The 21009-nt window shown below is 42.4% G+C and overlaps 1 protein-coding gene across 1 annotated transcript in view; it reads right to left on the reverse strand.

The window, feature by feature from the left end:
- Positions 1-14436: 14436 nt before the first annotated feature.
- The window catches only part of LOC140467220 (sodium-coupled monocarboxylate transporter 1-like), a 102942-nt gene continuing 96369 nt past the window's right edge, over positions 14437-21009 (reverse strand). The window contains exon 15 of the mRNA XM_072563443.1: positions 14437-19164. Coding sequence (XP_072419544.1) covers positions 19039-19164 — 126 coding nt within the window. The 3' untranslated portion in view covers positions 14437-19038. The remainder of the gene's footprint in view (positions 19165-21009) is intronic.

Genomic DNA, 21009 nt, shown 5'->3' on the forward strand with positions numbered 1-21009 from the left:
CCTGACTTGCCGTATCTGCCATTACAGTTGTTGCTGTGTTTGGGAGATTTCTTCCATTTGGAAGCGGGTCAGTGGAGATTTCCTGCAGATGCATTACATTTCCCCCAGATGGGGTTCATTTCTATTCTGTATTATAAAGTTCCAAAGCAAAAAGAGGACTATCCTGACAGACGCATGCCAGTCTTTATCCTTTTGTTCTACTTAAACAATAGGTCAATGTGAAGGCAAAGTCAAGGATTTTCTTCAGACTTATCTTCAAACTATTCTTTTCCCAGTTGTTTTATTTTTAGTTCATTCAATGCTGAACCAGCATTTATTGCATACCCCTTGGAGTCAACACACTATCACTGGACAATTTAGATCCCAGTCTGAAATCTGGTTTGTTATTGTTTTGGTTTTAACAAGGTCAATCTTTCACAGAAACATAAGCATGCAATGTTATGGATTTGGTTTTAAAACTTAAAAGAGTTTGAAACACGTAGTAGAGTAGAATCCAATTTATCCCAAAACAATACCATATGGTACACAGCAGTGAAAAATGTGTTCTCTGTCACCTGCTTAATTTAACGGTGGCATCAACATTCAGTCTGGATAATCTGACAGTCTCTTACTGAACCCTTCAAATACACTAGCTAAGGTTTTGCACTAAAACTCCTGGTTTGGCATTATGACTAAGTTCCTCATTCTAAAACAAAATTGTTTGTTAATAAATCTAACTCTCTTCTCCTTTTCTCAGGGAACAATTGGTTTAAACATCCATTTTCATCCAAGACTTCTGCACAACTGCCCCAACTAAAATGAAAATAATTATTTTCCAACCTGTGGATGTTTGCCCTAATCAAAAAAAATTCCAAAACTAGAGGGTATTACACCAATGTTTACCTTGTTCGCTCATAAATTCTTCTAGTGCACACCAAAAACTATTAGTCCTGGAAAGTTATCTCTCAAACTACTTGAAAATAAATCACCATGGCTACAGAAAAATGGACAAGATAATTATTAAACCACATCAGACACCCGTAGAAACTGGCATGCCATTAGCTCACAATACAAAATCCTAACTCAAATATAAATGTTATTAAGGCATCTTTAAATCACACACCCGACATTATGCCTCTCCCCATGGAAGGAAGAAAATATACCTTTAAGAGACATTTCCTTATTCATCATAAATTGTCTTAACACTATTTTTATGTCACATGACACAGGATTATTATGCCAACATTAAATATACAATTAGTTAGCAGGCAATCATAAGTTGCATAGGCTCTTTGGTTTTACATCATATGCGCTCTCAATAAAACATCTGCAATCACATTTTCTTTTACAAGCATATGAACAAAGATCAATAATACAGTTGGAGAATTATGCACTGTTGAAATAATTGTGAAATCCTGTCTCCAAATGTTTCCCAAAATGTAAAACAGCTGTGATCTATATAAGTTTCAAGTTGTTGCTGATATCTATTTGAAAATGTCATTCAGCAAGCATGAGACTTGTGGAGTCATAGAGATGTACAGCATGGAAACAGACCCTTCGGTCCAACCTGTCCTGGCCGACCAGATATCCCATCCCGATCTAGTCCCAACCTGCCAGAACCCAGCCCATATCCCTCCAAACTCTTCCTATTCATATACCCATCCAAATGCCTCTTAACTGTTGAAATTGTACCAGCCTCCACCACATCCTCTGGCAGCTCATTCCATACACGTACCACCCTCTGCGTGAAAAAGTTGCCCCTTAGGGTTCTTTTATATCTTTCCCCTCTTATCCTAAACCCATGCCCTCTAGTTCTGGACTCCCCAGGGAAAAGACTTTGCCTAAATATCCTATCCATGCCCCTCATAATTTTGTAAACCTCTATAAGGTTCACCCCTCAGCCTCCGACGCGCCAGGGAAAACAGCCCCAGCCTGTTCAGCCTCTCTCTATAGCTCAAATCCTCCAACCCTGGCAACATCCTTGTAAATCTTTCCTGAACCCTTTCAAGTTTCACAACATCTTTCCGATAGGAAGGAGACCAGAGTTGCATGCAATATTCCAACAGTGGCCTAACCAATGTCCTGTACAGCCGCAACATGACCTCCCAACTCCTGTACTCAATACTCTGACCAATAAAGGAAAGCATACCAAACACCTTCTTCACGAGCCTATCTACCTGCGACTCCACTTTCAAGGAGCTATGAACCTGTATTCCAAGGTCTCTTTATTCAGCAACACTTAATGTCTCCTCTATTGTAGAATATTTTTGTTGATGCAAATTCAGTTTTATTGAAAAATACCTGAGGTTGTTTAATCCCCATCTTGCCATCTTGCAGTAAAACAGCCCCCATGCTGATGTTGTTGGTATCAACAGCCACTACATTCACTTGAGCTGAGAAGAATGAGGGAAGATCTCACTGAGACCTAACAGATTATTACAGGACAAGGCGGGAGGATGCCTGGGAAGTCCAGAAACAAGTATCACACACTAAGGATACAGGATAGGCCATTTTGAACTGAGATGAGGAGAAATTTCATCACTCACAGAGTGGTAAGCTTGTGGAATTCTCTGCCACAGAAAGTAATTGAGGACAAAATATTGAATGTTTACAAGGAGTTGGAAAAATCACTTGGAGCTAAAGGAAATAAAGAGCATGGGGCAAAATGAGGAACAGGGTGCTGAGTTGAATGATCATATTGAATGGTGGAGCCTTGAAGGGTTGAATGGCCTGTTCCTGCTTCTACTTTCTATGTTTGAATGGTTTCACACTATTTGGTACAACTAAATCTGGTACTGATGTCAAAACAGCTTTTAAACTTTCAACAGCACTTTGACACTTGCATCCATTCAAATTTTCAGCCAGTTTTTACAGGTTTATTAAAGGTACAGTGATAGTGCTGAGGTTTGGGACACTCACACCAACAAAACATTTTTCATCCAAGTTGCAGGAAAATCTAAAATAGCCCATTCTTTCACTTTTCTCAGGGCTACTTGGCCTTGTCCCACATTATGGCCCAAATAAATCTCCCCTGCCTTGGCAAATACACTCCTTGCCAAATGTATAACCAAATTGATTTTTTTATAGCTGATAAAACAGTTCAGGCAAATGTCGTAAATTTCTTCCCAGTTTAGTTGAAATGCAAGCAAATCATTAATGTAAACAGCACAATTAAAGGGTTCTTCAAAGACTTTATTGGTTATTCAGTGAAATATTGCCGGTGCATTTTTCATTCCAAACAGCAAGTCTTTACACTGATAAAGAGCATTTGGTGCAAAAAAAGGGTGACTTATTTTTTAGTTGAACAGTTATCAGAATTTACCAATACCCTTTTAGAAAGTAACATACACAAATTGTGTATGTCCAATTTGATCAATGCAGTGCTGCAGTCTAGGGCAAGGTTATGAGTCTGCTTTTGTTACCACATTGTCATTAAGATAATTCAGAATTTTTATGGCCCATCCAGTTTGCACCACCACAAGAGGTGAGCTCCATTAGTTTAACCTCTTCCCTCACTTGTTCTTTTTCTCAGGGGTTGGTCAATGGGATCCAAGTCAATGTGTTCGACTGGGACAACACATCCACCCTAGGACAAGCCAAATAGAGACACGTGTAAGAATTCCTAGAAGCATGGCATTCCAACTGGAACTCTACCAATAAACACATTAACTTGGATCCTATTTACCACCCTGAGAAAAAGAACAGGAAATTACATTACCACAGCAAATAACATCCCCACAGGAAATGACATCACCAGCCCAAGGAAACCTAAACACAAATAGAAAGCGGGCCATGTCACCTGTGCTTCATCCAGAGGCTCACTAATAATGTTACCTAGTAGGGTGACGGAATGTCTGAAAACGAACTTTCCAGCTCAGCGAGCAAGCCTACATCCAGAACCTCAACCTGAGCTACAAATCTTCTCAAAACTCACTAATTGTATAAATTTTTATTCGGGTTGCATAACAATGGATGGATGTAAATCTCATGTGTTGTAGACCATGTGTCTTATGCCTTGCAATCAAATACAATCGAGTTCCAGCTATCCTAAAATGAAAGCATATAATGACCACTTCTGCTATTCTGGGCTGTGGACTAAAAATAGGAAAAGTTGTTGCTTTAAACCAAGAAACTGGAAGAAAAAGTTTGCATTCTTAAAAAAAAGTTAGTGGAACGCATAGAGTGTTGTATTTACAATATTGCCTTATTCAAGCAACCTGAGGGATTGAATGTGAGACAGCCCTGCTTCATGAGCCCTTGTTCAGTGCAGCTTTGCCCAGATACAGTTTTTTGATTCTCTTATTTTTCAATAAGGACTAGTTGAGTTTGTTCGTTGGTATTCAGCATAGCAAGAACCTGTTGATTGCCACCTGCGAAAATTTAACCCCTTAGTCTCCAGCAATTTCTGTTTTCATTTTGGAAATTTTGTATTTGTTTCCTACATATGGATTCTGGGTAATCCAAGGTGGAGGATGGGAAAAATTTCTGGCTGTAACAGTTGCTCCTTTTTTGAGGTATTTTAGATGCTAGAGGTGACTTCCTCGAATTCCAGGAGCAGCAATTACTGTTTTAGATGCTGTTGCATTGTTTTGGAACATTGGAAAAAACAGTCAAAACAACAGCAGTTTTAAAAGGGAGAAGAACAGACAAAGGAAGCACATGGTGAGGACAGTGCAAGAGAGAGAGAGAACCTGCACAGCTACTGCTTTTGCTGTTTTGAATTCGTGTATCGCTGGACATTGGAGTGTGTCTGGGAAAATTAACAAACAGTGAAATTCACAAATAAGCTTGGAGGAACCTGTTTGGGCAAAGTTCACAGCACAGAATCAGATAAGTTAATCGTTGTTTTAAGTGTGTCCAACAGAAAGGTTGCAGTAGTGATTCGAGTGGGTTCTTTCTTGATAATATGTTTTTGAAGATATGTCTCTTGATTATACTTAAAATATAAGCCGTAACTACTGGTTTAACCCGGGGCAATGTTTTGTAGAGGAATAAGACGGTGTTATTTTCTGGGTCTATAGATTGTGAAGGAGCAAAAATGGCCTTTGCAGTGATATGTATTTCTTGTCAGATGTGGGAGTTTAAAGAGAGTTTAAGGGTTACTGCGGATTCTATCTGCCAGAAATGCTGTTGGATGCGGATCTTATCAGATCGAATGGATCAGTTGGAGAAGCAGTTAGAAGCAATGAGGAATTTGCAACAGCAACAGTATGTGCTGGATGGCGGTTATAGGAAGGGGGAAAGTCTCAGATACAGTCACATAGATGGGTTAACTCCAGGAAAGGAAAGAGAGGTAGGCAGCTAGTGCAGGAGTCTTTTGTGGATATACCCATTTCAAACAGGTATGCTGCTTTGGAAAATGTAGCGTGTGATGGATTCTAAGGGGAACATAGCACGATCAGCCAAGTTTCTGGTATTGAGACTGGCTCTAATGCAACAAGGGGTACATCGGCTTCCAAGAGATCAATTGTGTTCGGGGATTCTCTAGTCTGAGGTACAGACAGATGTTTTTGTGGCCAAAAATGAAAAAGCAGAATGGTGTGTTGCTTCCCTGGTGCCAGGATCAAAGATATCTCAGAGAGGGTGCAGAATGTTCTCACTGGGAAGAGGGCCCAGCAAGAAGTCTTTGTCCACATTGGAACCAATGACATAGGAAGGGAAAAGGTTGAGATTCTGAAGGGAGATTACAGAGAGTTAGGCAGAAATGTAAAAAGGAGGTCCTCAAGGGTAGTAATATCTGGATTACTCCCAGTATTATGAGCTAGTGAGGGTAGGAATAGGAGGATAGAGCAGATGAATGCATGACTGAGGAGCTGGTGTATGGGAGAAGGATTCACATTTTTGGATCATTGGAATCTCTTTTGGGGTAGAAGTGACCTACTCAAGGAGAACAGATTGCACCTAAATTGGAAGGACACTAATATACTGGCAGGGAAATTTTCTAGACCTGCTGGGGAGGCTTTAAACTAGTAAGGTGGAGGGGTGTGACCCAGGGAGATAGTGAGGAAAGAGATCATTCTGAGACTGGTACAGTTGAGAACAGAAGTGAGTCAAACAGTCAGGGCAGGCAGGGATGAGGTAGGAATAATAAATTAAACTGCATTTATTTCAATGCCAGGGGCCTAACAGGGAAGGCAGATGAACTGAGGGCATGGTTAGGAACATGGAACTGGGATATCATGGCAATTACAGAAACGTGGCTCAGGGATGGGCAGGACTGGTGGCTTAATGTTCCAGGATACAAATGCTACAGGAAGGATAGAAAGGGAGGCAAGAGAGGAAGGGGAGTGGCATTTTTGATAAGGGATAGCATTACAGCTGTGCTGAGGGAAGATAATCCCCGAAATACATGCGTGGAAGTTATTTGGGTGGAACTGAGAAATAAGAAAGGGATGATCACCTTATTGGGATTGTATTATAGTCCCCCTAATAGCCAGGGGGAAATTGAGAAACAAACTTGTGCAATACCTTAACAGGGAAGACCGTGGAGGAACAATGGCGGATATTTCTGTGTATAATGCAGAAGTTGCAGGATCAGTTCATTCCTAAAAGGAAGAAAGATCCCAGGAGGAGACATGGGCGGCCGTGGCTGACGAGGGAAGTAAAGAAACATATAAAGTTAAAAGAGAAAAAGTATAACTTAGCGAAGATAAGTGGGAAAACTGAGGACTGGGAAGCTTTTAAAGAACAACAGAGGATTAGTAAGAAGGAAATACGCAGAGAAAAAATGAGGTACGAAGGTAAACTGGCCAATAATATAAAGGAGGATAGTAAAAGCTTTTTTAGGTATGTCCAAGGCAAAAAAATGGCTAGGACAAAAATTGGGCCCTTGAAGACAGAAACAGGGGAATATATTACTGGGAACAAAGAAATGGCAGAGGAATTAAATGGGTACTTCAGCTCTGTGTTCACTGGGGAAGACACAAGCAATCTCCCTGAGGTAACAGTGGCTGAAGGACCTGAACTTAAGGGAATTTATATTTGCCAGGATTTGGTGTTGGAGAGACTGTTAGGTCTGAAGGTTGATAAGTCTCCGGGACCTGATGGCCTGCATTCCAGGGTACTGAAGGAGGTGGCTCAGGAAATTGTGGATGTGCTGGTGATTATTTTCCAGAGTTCAATAGAATCGGGGTCGGTTCCTGAGGATTGGAGGGCGGCTAATGTTGTGCCACTTTTTAAGAAGGGTGGGCGGGAGAAAGCAGGAAATTATAGACCAGTTAGTCTGACCTCAGTGGTGGGAAAGATGCTGGAGTCTATTATAAAGGATGAAATTACGGCACATCTGGATAATAGTAACAGGATAGGACAGAGTCAGCATGGATTTATGAAGGGGAAATCATGCTTGACTAATCTTCTTGAATTTTTTGAGGATGTAATTCGGAAGATGGACGATGGAGATCCAGTGGATGTAGTGAAGCTGGACTTTCAGAAAGCTTTTGATAAAGTCCCACACAAGAGGTTAGTGAGTAAAATTAGGGCGCACGGTATTGGGGGCAAAGTACTAGATTGGATAGAGAATTGTTGGCTAATAGGAAACAAAGGGTAGTGATTAACGGCTCCATTTCGGAATGGCAGGCAGTGACCAGTGGGGTACCGCAGGGATCCGTGCTGGGACCGCAGCTTTTTACAATATATGTAAATGATATAGAAGATGGTATCAGCAATAACATTAGCAAATTTGCTGATGATACAAAACTGGGTGGTAGGGTGAAATGTGATGAGGATGTTAGGAGATTACAGGGTGACCTGGACAAGTTAGGTGAGTGAGCAGAGGCATGGCAGATGCAGTTTAATGTGGATAAATGTCTGGTTATCCACTTTGGTGGCAAGAACAGGAAGGCAGATTACTACCTCAATGGTATCAAATTAGGTAAAGGGGCTGTTCAGAGAGATCTGGGTGTTCTTGTCCACCAGTCAATGAAGGCAAGCATGCAGGTACAGCAGGTCGTGAAGAAGGCTAATAGCATGCTGGCCTTCATAACAAGAGGAATTGAGTATAGAAGCAAAGAGGTGCTTCTGCAGCTGTACAGGGCCCTGGTGAGACCACACCTGGAGTACTGTGTGCAGTTCTGGTCTCCAAATTTGAGGAAAGACATTCTGGCTATTGAGGGAGTGCAGCGTAGGTTCACGAGGTCAATTCCTGGAATGGCAGGATTGCCTTACACGGAAAGACTGAAGCGACTGGGCTTGTATACCCTTGAGTTTAGAAGACCGAGAGGGGATCTGATTGAAACGTATAGGATTATGAAAGGATTGGACACTCTGGCAGGAGGAAACATATTTCCGCTGATGGGGGAGTGCCGAACCAGAGGACACAACTTCAAAATACGGGGTAGACCATTTAGGACAGAGATGAGGAGAAACTACTTCACCCAGAGAGTGGTGGCTGTGTGGAATGCTCTGCCCCAGAGGGCAGTGGAGGCCCAGTCTCTGGATTCATTTAAGAAAGAATTGGATAGAGCTCTTAAAGATAGTGGAGTCAAGGGTTATGGAGATAAGGCTGGAACAGGATACTGATTGGGAATGATCAGCCATGATCATATTGAATGGCGGTGCAGGCTCGAAGGGCTGAATGGCCTACTCCTGCATCTATTGTCTATTGTCTATTGAGATCTCAGCTATCTGTAAGAATAATAGGGTAGTATGGTCGGGGATTTTAACTTTCCAAACATAGACTGGGACTGCCATAGTGTTAAGGGTTTAGGTGGAGAGAAATTTGTTAAGTGCATACAAGACAATTTTCTGATTCAGTATGTGGATGTTCCTACTGGAGAAGGTGCAAAACGTGACCTACTCTTGGGGAATAACGCAGGGCAGGTGACAGGTGTCAGTGGGGGAGCACTTTGGGGCCAGCGACCATAATTCTATTAGTTTTAAAATAGTGATGGAAAAGGATTGACCAGATCTAAAAGTTGAAGTTCTAATTAGCGAAAGGCCAATTTTGATGGTATTAGGTAAGAACTTTCAAAAGCTGACTGGGGGCAGATGTTCGTAGGTAAAGGGACATTTGGAATATGGGAAGCCTTCAGAAATGAGATAACAAGAATCCCGAGAAAGTATATTCCTGTCAGAGTGAAAGGGAAGGCTGGTCGCTATAGGGAATGCTGGATGACTAAAGAAATTGAGGGTTTGGTTAAGAAAAAGAAGGAAGCAAATGTCAGGTATAGACAGGATAAGCGAATGAATCCTTAGAAGAGTATAAAGGAAGTAGAAGTATACTTAAGAGGGAAATCAGGAGGGTAAAAAGGGGACATGAGATAGCTTTGGCAAATAGAATTAAGAAGAATCCAAAGGGTTTTTACAAATAGATTAAGGACAAAAGGGTAACTAGGGAGAGAATAGGGCCCCTCAAAGATCAGCAAGGCGGCTTTTGTGTGGAGCTGCAGAAAATGGGGGAGATACTAAATGAGTATTTTGCATCAGTATTTACTGTAGAAAAGGATATGGAAGATATAGACTGCAGGGAAATCGATGGTGACATCTTGCAAATGTCCATATAACAGAGGAGGAAGTGCTGGGTGTCTTGAAACGAGTAAAGGTGTGTAAATCACCAGGACCTGATCAGGTGTACCCTAGAACTCTGGGAAGCTAGAGAAGTGATTGTTGGGCCTCTTGCTGAGATATTTGTATCAGCGATAGTCACAGGTGAGGTGCCGGAAGACTGGAGGTTGGCAAAATGTTTAAGAAGGGTGGTAAGGACAAGCTAGAGAGCTATAGACCAGTGAGCCTGACCTCGGTGGTGGGCAAGTTATTGGAGGGAATCCTGAGGGACAGGATGTACATGTATTTGGAAAGGCAAGGACTGCTTAGGGATAGTCAACATGGCTTTGTGCTTGGGAAATCATGTCTCACAAACTTGATTGAGTTTTTGGAAGAAGTAACGAAGAGGATTGATGAGGGCAGAGCAGTAGATGTGATCGATATGGACTTCAGTAAGGTGTTCAACAAGGTTCCCCATGGGAGACTGATTAGCAAGATTAGATCTCATGGAATGCAGGGAGAACGAGCTTTTTTGATACAGAACTGGTTCAAAGGTAGAAGACAGAAGGAGGTGGTAGAGAGTTGTTTTTCAGACTGGAGGCCTGTGACCAGTGGAGTGCCACAAGGATTGGTGCTAGGTCCTCTACTTTTTGTCATTTAAATAAGAGGTACAGTTAGTAAGTTTGCAGATGACACCAAAATTGGAGGTGTAGTGGACAGCAAAGAGGGTTACCTCAGATTACAAGAAAATCTTGACCAGATGGGCCAATGGGCTGAGAAGTGGCAGATGGAGTTTAATTCAGATAAATGCGAGATGCTGCATTTTGGGAAAACAAATCTTAGCAGGACTAATACACTTAATGGTAAGGTCCTAGGGAGTGTTGCTGAACAAAGAGACCTTGGAGTGGAGTCGCAGGTAGATAGGATAGTGAAGAAGGCGTTTGGTATGCTTTCTTTTATTGGTCAGAGTATTGAGTACAGGAATTGGGAGGTCATATTGCGGCTGTACAGGACATTGGTTGGGCCACTGTTGGAATATTGTGTGCAATTCTGGTCTCCTTCTTATCGGAAAGATGTTGTGAAACTTGAAAGGGCTCAGAAAGGATTTACAAGGATGTTGCCAGGGTTGGAAGATTTGACCTATAGGGAGAGGTTGAACAGGCTGGGGCTATTTTCCCTGGAGTGTCAGGGACTTCGGGGTGACCTTATAGAGGTTTACAATATTATGGGAGCATGTATAGGGTAAATAGACAAAGTCTTTTCCCTGGGGTCGGGCAGTCTAGAACTAGAGGGTATAGGTTTAGGGTGAGAGGGGAAAGATATAAAAGAGACCTAAGAGACACAGAGGGTGGTACGTGTATGGAATGAGCTGCCAGAGGAAGTGGTGGAGGCTGGTACAATTGCACCATTTAAGAGGCATTTGGATGGGTATATGAATAGGAAGGGTTTGGAGGGATATGGGCCATGTGCTGGCAGGTGGGACTTGATCGGGTTGGGATATCTGGTCGGCATAGAGGGATTGGACCGAACGGTCTGTTTCCATGCTGTACATCTCTATGACTCTATTTAGGCCCTTTATTTATTTGAGGAGAAAGTGAGGACTGCAGATGCTAGAGATCAGAGCTGAAAATGCGTTGCTGGAAAAGCGCAGCAGGTCAGGCAGCATCCAAGGAGCAGGAGAATTGACATTTCGGGCATGAGCCCTTCTTCAGGAATGAGGAAAGTGTGCCAAGCAGGCTAAGATAAAAGGTAGGGAGGAGGGACTTGGGGGAGGGGCGTTGCAAATGTGATAGGTGGAAGGAGGTTAAGGCGAGGGTGATAGGCCGGAGAGGGGGTGGGGGCAGAGAGTTCGGGAACAAGATTGCAGGTCAAGAAGCCGGTGCTGAGTCCGAGGGTTGGGACTGAGATAAGGTAGGGGGAGAGGAAATGAGGAAGCTGGAGAAATCTGCATTCATCCCTTGTGGTTGGAGGGTTCCTAGGCGGAAGATGAGGCGCTCTTCCTCCAGCCGTCGTGTTGCTATAGTCTGGCGATGGAGGATTCCACGGACCTGCATGTCCTTGGTGGAGTGGGAGAGGGAGTTGAAGTGTTGAGCCATGGGGTGGTTGGGTTGGTTGGTCCGGGTGTCCCAGAGGTGTTCTTTGAAACGTTGCGCAAGGAGGTGGCCTGTCTCCCCAATATCGAGGAGGCCACATCAGGTGCAGCAGATGCAGTAAATGATGTGTGTGGAGGTGCAGGTGAATTTGTGACGGATATGGAAGGATCCCTTGGGGCCTTGGAGGGAAGTGAGGGGGGAGGTGTGGGCGCAAGTTTTGCATTTCTTGCGGTTGCAGGGGACGGTGCTGGGAGTGGAGGTTAGGTTGGTGGGGGGTGTGGACCTGACGAGGGAGTCACGGAGGGAGTGGTCTTTTTGGAACGCTGATAGGGGAGGGGAGGGCAATATATCCCTGGTGGTGGTGTCCGTTTGGAGGTGGTAGAAATGGCCACGGATGATACGATGTATATGGAGTTTGGTGGGGTGGTAGGTGAGGACCAGTGGGGTTCTGTCCTGGTGGCGATTGGAGGGGCGGGCTCAAGGGCGGAGGAGCAGGAAGTGGAGGAGATGCGGTGGAGAGCATCGTCAACCACGTCAGAGGGGAAATTGCGGTTTTTGAAGAAGGAGGCCATCAGGGTTATTCGGTATTGGAACTGGTCCTCCTGGGAGCAGATGCGGCGGAGATAAAGGAATTGGGAATATGGGATGGCATTTTTACAGGGGGCAGGGTGGGAGGAGCTGTAGTCTAAGTAGCTGTGGGAGTCGGTCGGTTTATAGTAAATGTCCGTGTTGATTCAGTCGCCCGAGATAGAAATGGAGAGGTCTGGGAAGGGGAGTGAGGAGTCTGAGATGGTCCAGGTAAATTTGAGGTCGGGGTGGAAGGTGTTGGTTAAGTGGATGAACTGTTCAACCTCCTTGTGGGGGCACAAAGCAGCGCCAATACAGTCATCGATGTAGCGGAGGAAAAGGTGGGGGGTGGTGCCAGTGTAGCTGCGGAAGATGGACTGTTCCACATATCCTGCGAAGAGGCAGGCATAGCTGGGGCCCATGTGGGTGCCCATGGCTACTCCTTTGGTTTGGAGGAAGTGGGAGGATTGGAAAGAAAAGTTGTTCAGAGTGAGGACCAGTTCAGTCAGTCGAAGGAGGGTGTCAGTGGAAGGGTACTGGTTGGTACGGCGGGAAAGGAAGAAGTGGAGGGCTTTGAGTCCTTCGTGATGGGGGATGGAGGTGTTCAAGGACTGGATGTCCATGGTGAAGATAAGGCGTTGGGGACCGGGGAAGCGGAAATCATGGAGGAGGTGAAGGGCGTGGGTGGTGTCCCGAACGTAGGTGGGGAGTTCTTGGACTAAGGGGGACAGGACCGTGTCGAGGTATGCAGAGATGAGTTCGGTGGAGCAGGAGCAGGCGCAGGCTGAGACAATGGGTTGGCCGGGGCAGTCAAGTTTGTGGATTTTGGGCAGGAACGGGCGGTGCGGGGTTGTAGGACTGTGAGGTTAGAGGCGGTGGATGGGAGATCCCCTGAAGTGATGGGATTATGGATGGTCTGGGAGATGATGGTTTGGCCCCCTTGACCATGACCCCACCTCCCACCACCAAACCATTACAGTGAAAACGCCTGAGGCCTTTCACCTCCTTTTCACCCCCTTCGGCTTCTTTTCTCACCTGTGGTAAACTAGTCCCAGTGTGATCTATTCTTGGTTTTGTAGTGAAGGATCTCCCCTTCTCCCAATCTCTATCTATCACAGGATGAAATTCCTGTTGGAAGCTAAATTTCACCTGATGCATCAATGCAGATTCATTTGCCAACTGTGCCATTCTTGTCACTTCTTGAACTTTCTGTTCATCCATAGAAGTTCTTATCTCTGGAAATGAGTTTTTAAACTCCTCCAGCAGAATGATCTCTCTTAGAGCCTCATGTGCCTTGTCTATTTGTAAGGCATCTATCAAAATTACTATGTTTAATTCTTTGGAACTCAACATCAGTCTGACCTGGTTCTTTATGTTTCTGAACCACTGTCTATATGCTTCCTGTACCAATTCATAAACTGTCAAAATAGCCTGTTTGACATCTGCATCATCTCTTGTCCCCTCATCTGACAGCACTGCAAATACCTCACTAGCTCTGCCTGAACTGACATTACCCATAAGTTCTCTGGCCACCCCATTTGCCTAGCCATTTTTCAAATGAAATAAAAATGGCTTTGACAACTTTCTCACCGAAATGTGGCAATGTTTTAACATATTTGTATACATCCCTACCTTCTCCCTTCATTCTCCATCATGTTAACTTGACTTTTCTGACTAATTCACAACTTCTGAAGTTTCAATTCTCTCTCCCTTTCTCTTTCTTTTCTCTCTCTTTCTCTTTCTGCTCAGCTAAGAATCTTTTCTCCCTTTCTTTATCTTCTAACTTCAGTTGCCTCATTTGCAATTTAAGTTTTTCTAACTCCACTGCACTTGTCTGTTTCCCTGATATACCTAAGAGCTTGATCAACTCCATTACAATTTCAGCTTTCCTTTTATTTCTGGTGAAACCCAATTCTAACCTGTTTGCTAATTCTAAACGTGTGTCCTTCCTCTGTCTTTCTAAACTTTCTTGGCAATTTTGGGAAGCATGTTCAAACCCCAAAACCTTTTTTAGCAATGTTAAGAGCCATTTCCCTCACTGTTATTTTAACCAACTACAAGTAACTGAAATTAAACAAATTTTCTCAGTTAAGTTTTACTTAAAGATATAGAATACGAATCACCAAGTATTTAAATCTGCTGGGATCTTTCGTACCCCAAATCTGTTCAAATCTGAATCCCGGACGACGAGCCCCCAAACTGTTTCGACATGGAGGTCAAACCCTTCTGTTAATTAAAATCAAACATTCAGAAAAGCTCGTCTCGCTTCGTAATCTGTTAAAATGTGAGTGACAAAGAACTTCTAACTTCCACTTATAAAGAAAAATAATAATTTATTTTCCTAACTTTAATAGTGAACATTAAACAAAAGCTATTCACAAATCGACATCCCCTTTTTCTTAACTACACATTGGCTGACCCAAATTCTATAAAAAATATGCTGTTCCAAAAACACATTTATAAAACATTACATTAACTGAATCTCAAGACCACACAGTCTTTGTCTTCTCTGTGGTCTTCAACCTTCTGTCTGCTGATCTTTTTTACTGCGAGAATGTTTTACATGAAAAGGTACCTTTCATTGAGTGTTTTCTAATTTCTTTAACAGCAAGATGTGAAATTGTTAGCTCTATGGCAGTTGCTCTCTCCCTAATTTTCAAAATGCCAAGTTTATATATCCCAAATGACACATTAAATTCTTATATTTCCATTGGTTTCTAGGTGTCAAAACAATAAAATTCAAATTCCATTGGCTTTGGTATCCTGGGCATAATTTATACTAATTGGTTAAATTTGAACTACTGTCAAAACAGCAACTAAAACTCAGGTATCCAATTAACAGCCATTTGCTCCATGATTCTATTTTGGAACAGCTCATCTCCCAGCTTTTTCAATTGAGCAGCTGAGCCTGCACTTTATGTTTACTTCAATATTCAGAAAACACTTCCTATTTTAAAGTGAACATGCGTATTTTCAGCTTCACAACAGATAATGTATTGCAACTCATCAAGACTGTTGCTAGGTGCTGACTCAGATTTGTTCAAGTTATGCTTACCATTAAGCAATAGAAATTTGGGTCTTAACTCAATTGCCTGAATATTGAAATTGGTTAAAATATTTAGCTGTAAAACATTGGAAGGGAAATAATTTGTGCCACTGTAAATCAGCAGCTAAGTTGATTGTATATTCTGATGTCCAGCTATGTGAAGATATAGACAATTGTGAAGCAGCTCATTTGAATCTAAAATCATTTTTACGATATTGGTACAGTCGCACATTGTGAGCCAGGAAGACATAAAGTGAATTTTGAACATTTGAGCGATTTACTCATTTGGCACAGATTACATTGTGCACTAGGAGTATGCAGGATTCAGGGTGAGACAGCGGATACAGATCTAAACAAGCATATAGTTTGAGCAGTGGCAGTTTGCACTGCAGCCTGCTGTCTGTACTTTCGAGTTACCAAGCAAATCAATGCAATTTCCCCTGTGAGACTGCCTCTGGCACAGGTCAGAAAACCATTGAGCCCAATTTGAGGAGGTTGCCATTGCATATGGAACTTGCAAGTTGCTTTCAATGGAAAATATATCAGCAACACACACCAGATAAATATCATTGGACAACCTTTTAAGTTTGTCACATAATCACAAGAGAACTTGTAATTAATGATACATTTACCAGTTTAAAAATAAACCCCCCAGTGAAATGTCTCCTTGGTACAATAATGTTTCTCACAACCACTGGCATGCTGCACATTTGCTTCTTTGTCTCGCAGTTAGGTCAATGAAACACCTTGAGACGTTTTGTTTTATGAAAGACAATAAAAGTAAGACATTATTGCAGCTTTAAGGGCTCAATCTGTGAGGAAAACCTACATACACAACAGATTTGGGGCTGTTCAAGAAGAGCCTATTTCACCAATCTGTTTATGACTAAAAGGGTAGGAATCCTAAAATAGAAAGAGTCAATGAGTAACGTGTGAAGGGTGATCACTGAGAACTGGTGAAGGATGATGCAAGAATAACCAGTGAAGAATAATCAATGATCAGTGAAGGATGATCAGGAGTAAACAATGACAGCTGAGAAGAGAGTAAGTACTGAAGGATGATGAGTTCAAAGTTTGTGAGAAGATTTGTAGCTCGGGTGCTCGTTGTTGTGGTTCTGTTCGCCGAGCTGGGAATTTGTGTTGCAGACATTTTGTCCCCAGTCAAAACTGCACAAAACACTACATAGGACAAACAGGAAGACAGCTAATGATCCGCATCCATGAACACCAACTAGCCACGAAACAACACTACCAGCTATCCTTAGTAGCCACACACGCAGATGACAAGCAACATGAGTTTGACTGGGGCAACACTACTATTTTAGGACAAGCCAAACAGAGAACAGCCAGGGAATTCCTAGAGGCATGGCATTCATCCACAGATTCAATCAATAAGCACATCGATCTGGACCCAATATACTGACCACTGCAGCGGACAGCTGGAACTGACAACCGGAAGCAGCAGGTACAAACCACTATAAATGCCGGAGGAAAGATCACAGAAGCGCTTCACAGGAGGCTCCCAAGCACTGAGGATGTCACCTAGACAGGGGACGAAATGTCTGCAACACAAATTCCCAGGTTGGCGAACAGATGATGAGTGATTGATCAGTGATGGGAGATCAATGAGTAACTAGTTACAAATGATTAGTGAATAACCAATGAAGGTGATCAGAAAATAACCAGTGATTTGTTGATCAATGAGTAACCAGCGAAAGATGATCAGTGAGTAACTAGTGATGGATGGGAAGCATAGTGAGTCTGGCTGGGAGAGGCATGGGCCTTAATTTATTACACGGGGAAATGTTCATAGCAGTCACTCTCATAAAGCCAATGTACTGCTGGCAACATCTGGACAGAGAGCTAGAAGCTGTACAAAGTTGTCCCAGTGCTTTCCCTGGAGCATCAGAGGCTGAGGGGTGACCTTAAAGAGGTTTATAAAATCACAAGGGGCATGGATAGAATAAATAGAGAAGGTCTTTTCCCTGAGGTGGGGGAGTCCAGAACTAGAGGGATTAGGTTTAGGGTGAGAGGGGAAAGATTAAAAAGGGACCTAAGGGTCAATGTTTTCACACAGAGGGTGGTGCATGTATGGAATGAACTGCCAGAGGAAGTGGTGGAGGCTGGTACGATTACAACATTTAAAAGGCATCTGGATGGGTATATGAATAGGAAGAGTTTAGAGGGATATGGGCCGAGTGCTGACTAATGGGACTACATTAATTTAGGATATCAGGTCAGCATTGATGAGTTGGACCAAAGGGTCAATTTCTATGCTGTACATCTCTTTGACTCTGAGTTTGATTGAAGTCACTCGAGAATGTGAAACTTTCCTGATCTGCAGTCAGCAGTCTCTGTCAATCCCTCCACTCCAAACAAATATGGCATGAGCTGTAATTTATTCATCAGTACTTTGGAATAAGTCCCAAGTTCTCAGTTTGGTTTTGGGATTTTGTCACAGTCACTTGGAGAAAAAGAATGAGAGTTGTTTATAGGAGTAGATGTTGATACTGGCCCAAGTAATGCATCAGTTTAAAAAACAAAGCACTTCACCAGAATTTCCTTTATATTGTTCTTGGTCTTTTGGAAAAGGAAGATTTGAATTTATATAGAAATTTTTACAGTAACTGGAGGTCTCAACACGCTTTGCTGTCAATTAAGTTCTTTTGAAATACAGTTGCAGTTGTAACATACAATTCATCAGAAATCTGACAATAAGCGGAAGAGCTTGAAGAATTTCCTGCAGAAATTATATCCAACATAAATCATAATTTCTGGGATCTTTTGTATACATTTAAGAAAGTGCCATGCTATAAAATGACCCTATCCACTGACCTGATCATATCCCATAGCTTAACTAAATGGGTAAACAGTTAATATTTCTTCTCTTGAGATGGTTGAGAGTCTTTGGAACTCCTTGTACAAAGAGCTGTTGGTGCAGAGTCCTTGTGTGTATTTAAGGCTGAAATAGATTCTTGATCAGAAGGGGAAGCAAGAGTTAGCGAGGTTGGATGTGAGGAATGTCAGATCAGCCATGATTCTATTGAATAGTGAAGCAGGCTTGAGAGGCCAAATGACTTACTGCTGTTCCTATTTCTTATGGGCCCTGATCAAATTAATTACACTTGTAGACTTTTAGAATGGTAAAAATTAAGACATTTTTAAACTCTAAGAACACTAATGGGCATTTTTTAAAGTGCTTAAGTAAATGTTTAATTAGCTCTAAAATTCTGCTGGATTGCACTGATTAGTAGAGTTTATGTTAGCCAGTATGCAAACACTTTTAAAAGCTAAACAATTTTGAGCAGAAGTTTTAGTCAGATAGCCAATTGCTCTCAGAACTGTAGGCCAAATTTCTGTCACGATGCCCTCATAAATATTTTTACTGCTCAAACAGAAACATTAGATTAAAAAAAAACAAAGAACAGTGGATGCTGGAAGTCAGAAATTGCTCGGCAAACTCAGCAGGTCTAGCAGCATCTGTGAAGAGAAAGCAGAGTTAATGTTTCAGGTCAGAGAAGAAGGATCACTAGACCTGAAATATTAAATCTGCTCCCTTTATAGATGCTGCCAGATTTGCTGAGTTTTTGCAGACATTAGAATGTTTAAAGCTAATGTCTGGAAGAAGTACTAGAGCAGCTGCTGCTAGTTTGATTTGACTGGAAGTGCAATATAAAAATCGATCCATTTACACTGCAGTTCAGAAATAGTAGTACTGGGAGGGGAGGGAAGGGGCCTGAGTTATTTATTGTCCTGTGATCTTTGAAATAATGTACAGGACAATTTTACACAGACATAAGCCATTGTGTTAGACATCTCCAAAGCCTGATGAATTGTTCACTGTACTTTTATCCAAGAAAGTCCACATGCTAACTATAAATATGTTGTAGATATAATATGATCCTGCTTCTCAGGATTGTTGAGTTCCTGTTCAGTGAATGTGGGGTTGACCTTTCCTGTGTCAGCTGGTCCTTCCAGCTCATCCTTGGTAATCGTATTCTGTGGGTAAAGAGAGGAAGGGTGTCGAAATGAACAACATCAAGAGTCATTCCAGCACATACAGTTTCAATTCAAGTCTTTCAGAAGCAAATGTGCCATCTAGTTTTGTGTATAGGAATCTGAACCCGCGAATATATGTAGCCAGTAACATCCTTACATTCTTCTCTCAACTGACTAACTGCGATGTCAGTGCAACTGATTTTTTCAGTGAAGCTCTGGTGAAATATCTATATAAGGAAATAAAATTTTCAGTTCAGGGCTTTTGTAGTGCAGTGGTACTGTCCCTTCATCTGGGTCTGGGTTCAAGTCTCACCTGATCCAGTTTGTGTCACAGCATGTCTGAGACAGATTGTTTAAAAATAACATGCGATATTTCAGTTTGCAGAACAATCTGCAGTACCACTTTGGGTGGGAGCACCAGAAATCATTCATTTGTGTTCTCAGCAGCTGGGTACATGGTGCTATTGCAGCTCCATCACATTCATTCTGGAGCCAGTTCTTGTATTCATTCTCAGGATGTGGGTGTTGCTGGCCAGCATTTATTGTCCATCCCTAATTTGTCCAGAGGGTAGCTTATCCTCTCGGATTGCAGAAGACTGGACACTTTATCCCACCTAGGAGACATCTCAATGTCTCAGATCACATGATAATTTTAAGTAAGGAAGGTCCCTTGGCCTCTGTATTTGTATCAAATCAGATAGCCTACTCACCCAAACAAGTTCTCACTGTCAGCCCTACTGTTTTGCATTCCAGTTATTTTGTGTCCACAGTTCATTTCATGTGTTGTACAATCCTCATAGGTAAAGTGAGTTCACAATTTGAGTTGATGTCTCATTGTCCTATTATTATGATTTTGTTTGGAGCTGTATTCTGGCTATAGTAACATAACAGTTAATTTCTAACTAGTTAATACATCATTTAGTGAGAACCCCTCTCTCATTTCTCGGCAGAAAAGCCAAGTTTTTCCAGTCTTGTGGCTGTCCTCTAAATATCCTGGAGTATCCCGAGGCAGCAGATCTCTGGCCTGGGACTGATTGCAGATGGGAAGTAGTCACCCCACTCAACATTTGATTAGCTAGTGGAGGACACCAACTTTGCTAATTTTGCTGATGCACCATTTGGAAAATAACAGTGAATTGCTTTTCAGCCACACCCTGAATTCTGAGTTGGTGTTATTGGAAAGCCTTGTGTCCCCAGATGTGCAGCTCAATACTCAGGCACAGAGATTTTCTGGTTCCTGTTCAGCCAGGAAGGGACAAACTGAAACTCATACAGCTGGGGAGATTTACTAAAGATATCAGTTTTGGAGAATGAAGATCTTTTTAAACATAGGACCGACTGGCGAATTTTGCTTGAAAATTGGATTTAACACACCACCAGCAGCATGTGGAGTATCTTGTAATTGTTTGCTATGAGGAGTTTAGTAATTTACTCTATGCATTAGTCTGTTCACTTACAGCTTGAAAGTTACCTACAATGCCCCATTCCCAGTCCTTCACCTGAATGCCACTTCTGACCATGCTGTGTTATAACTGGCGGAAAAGCAGGAGCACAGTTATGTGACACAAAACATGAAAGAATTTCTAATTTAGAACATAGAACAGTACAGGCCCTTTGGCCCTCGATGTTGTGCCGACTTTTTATCCTACTCTAAGATCAAACTAACCTACAGACCTTTCACTTTACAGTCATCCATGTGCCTATCCAAGTGTCACTTAATGTCCCTAAAGTACCTGACTCAATCACCACTGCTGGCGGTGCATTCCATGCACCCACCACTCTATGTGTAAAGAATCTACCTCTGACATCTCCCCTAACCCTTCCTCCAATCATCTTAAAGTTATG

Source organism: Chiloscyllium punctatum, chromosome 45 (genome assembly GCF_047496795.1).
Source record: "Chiloscyllium punctatum isolate Juve2018m chromosome 45, sChiPun1.3, whole genome shotgun sequence".
Taxonomy (NCBI): Eukaryota; Metazoa; Chordata; class Chondrichthyes; order Orectolobiformes; family Hemiscylliidae; genus Chiloscyllium; species Chiloscyllium punctatum.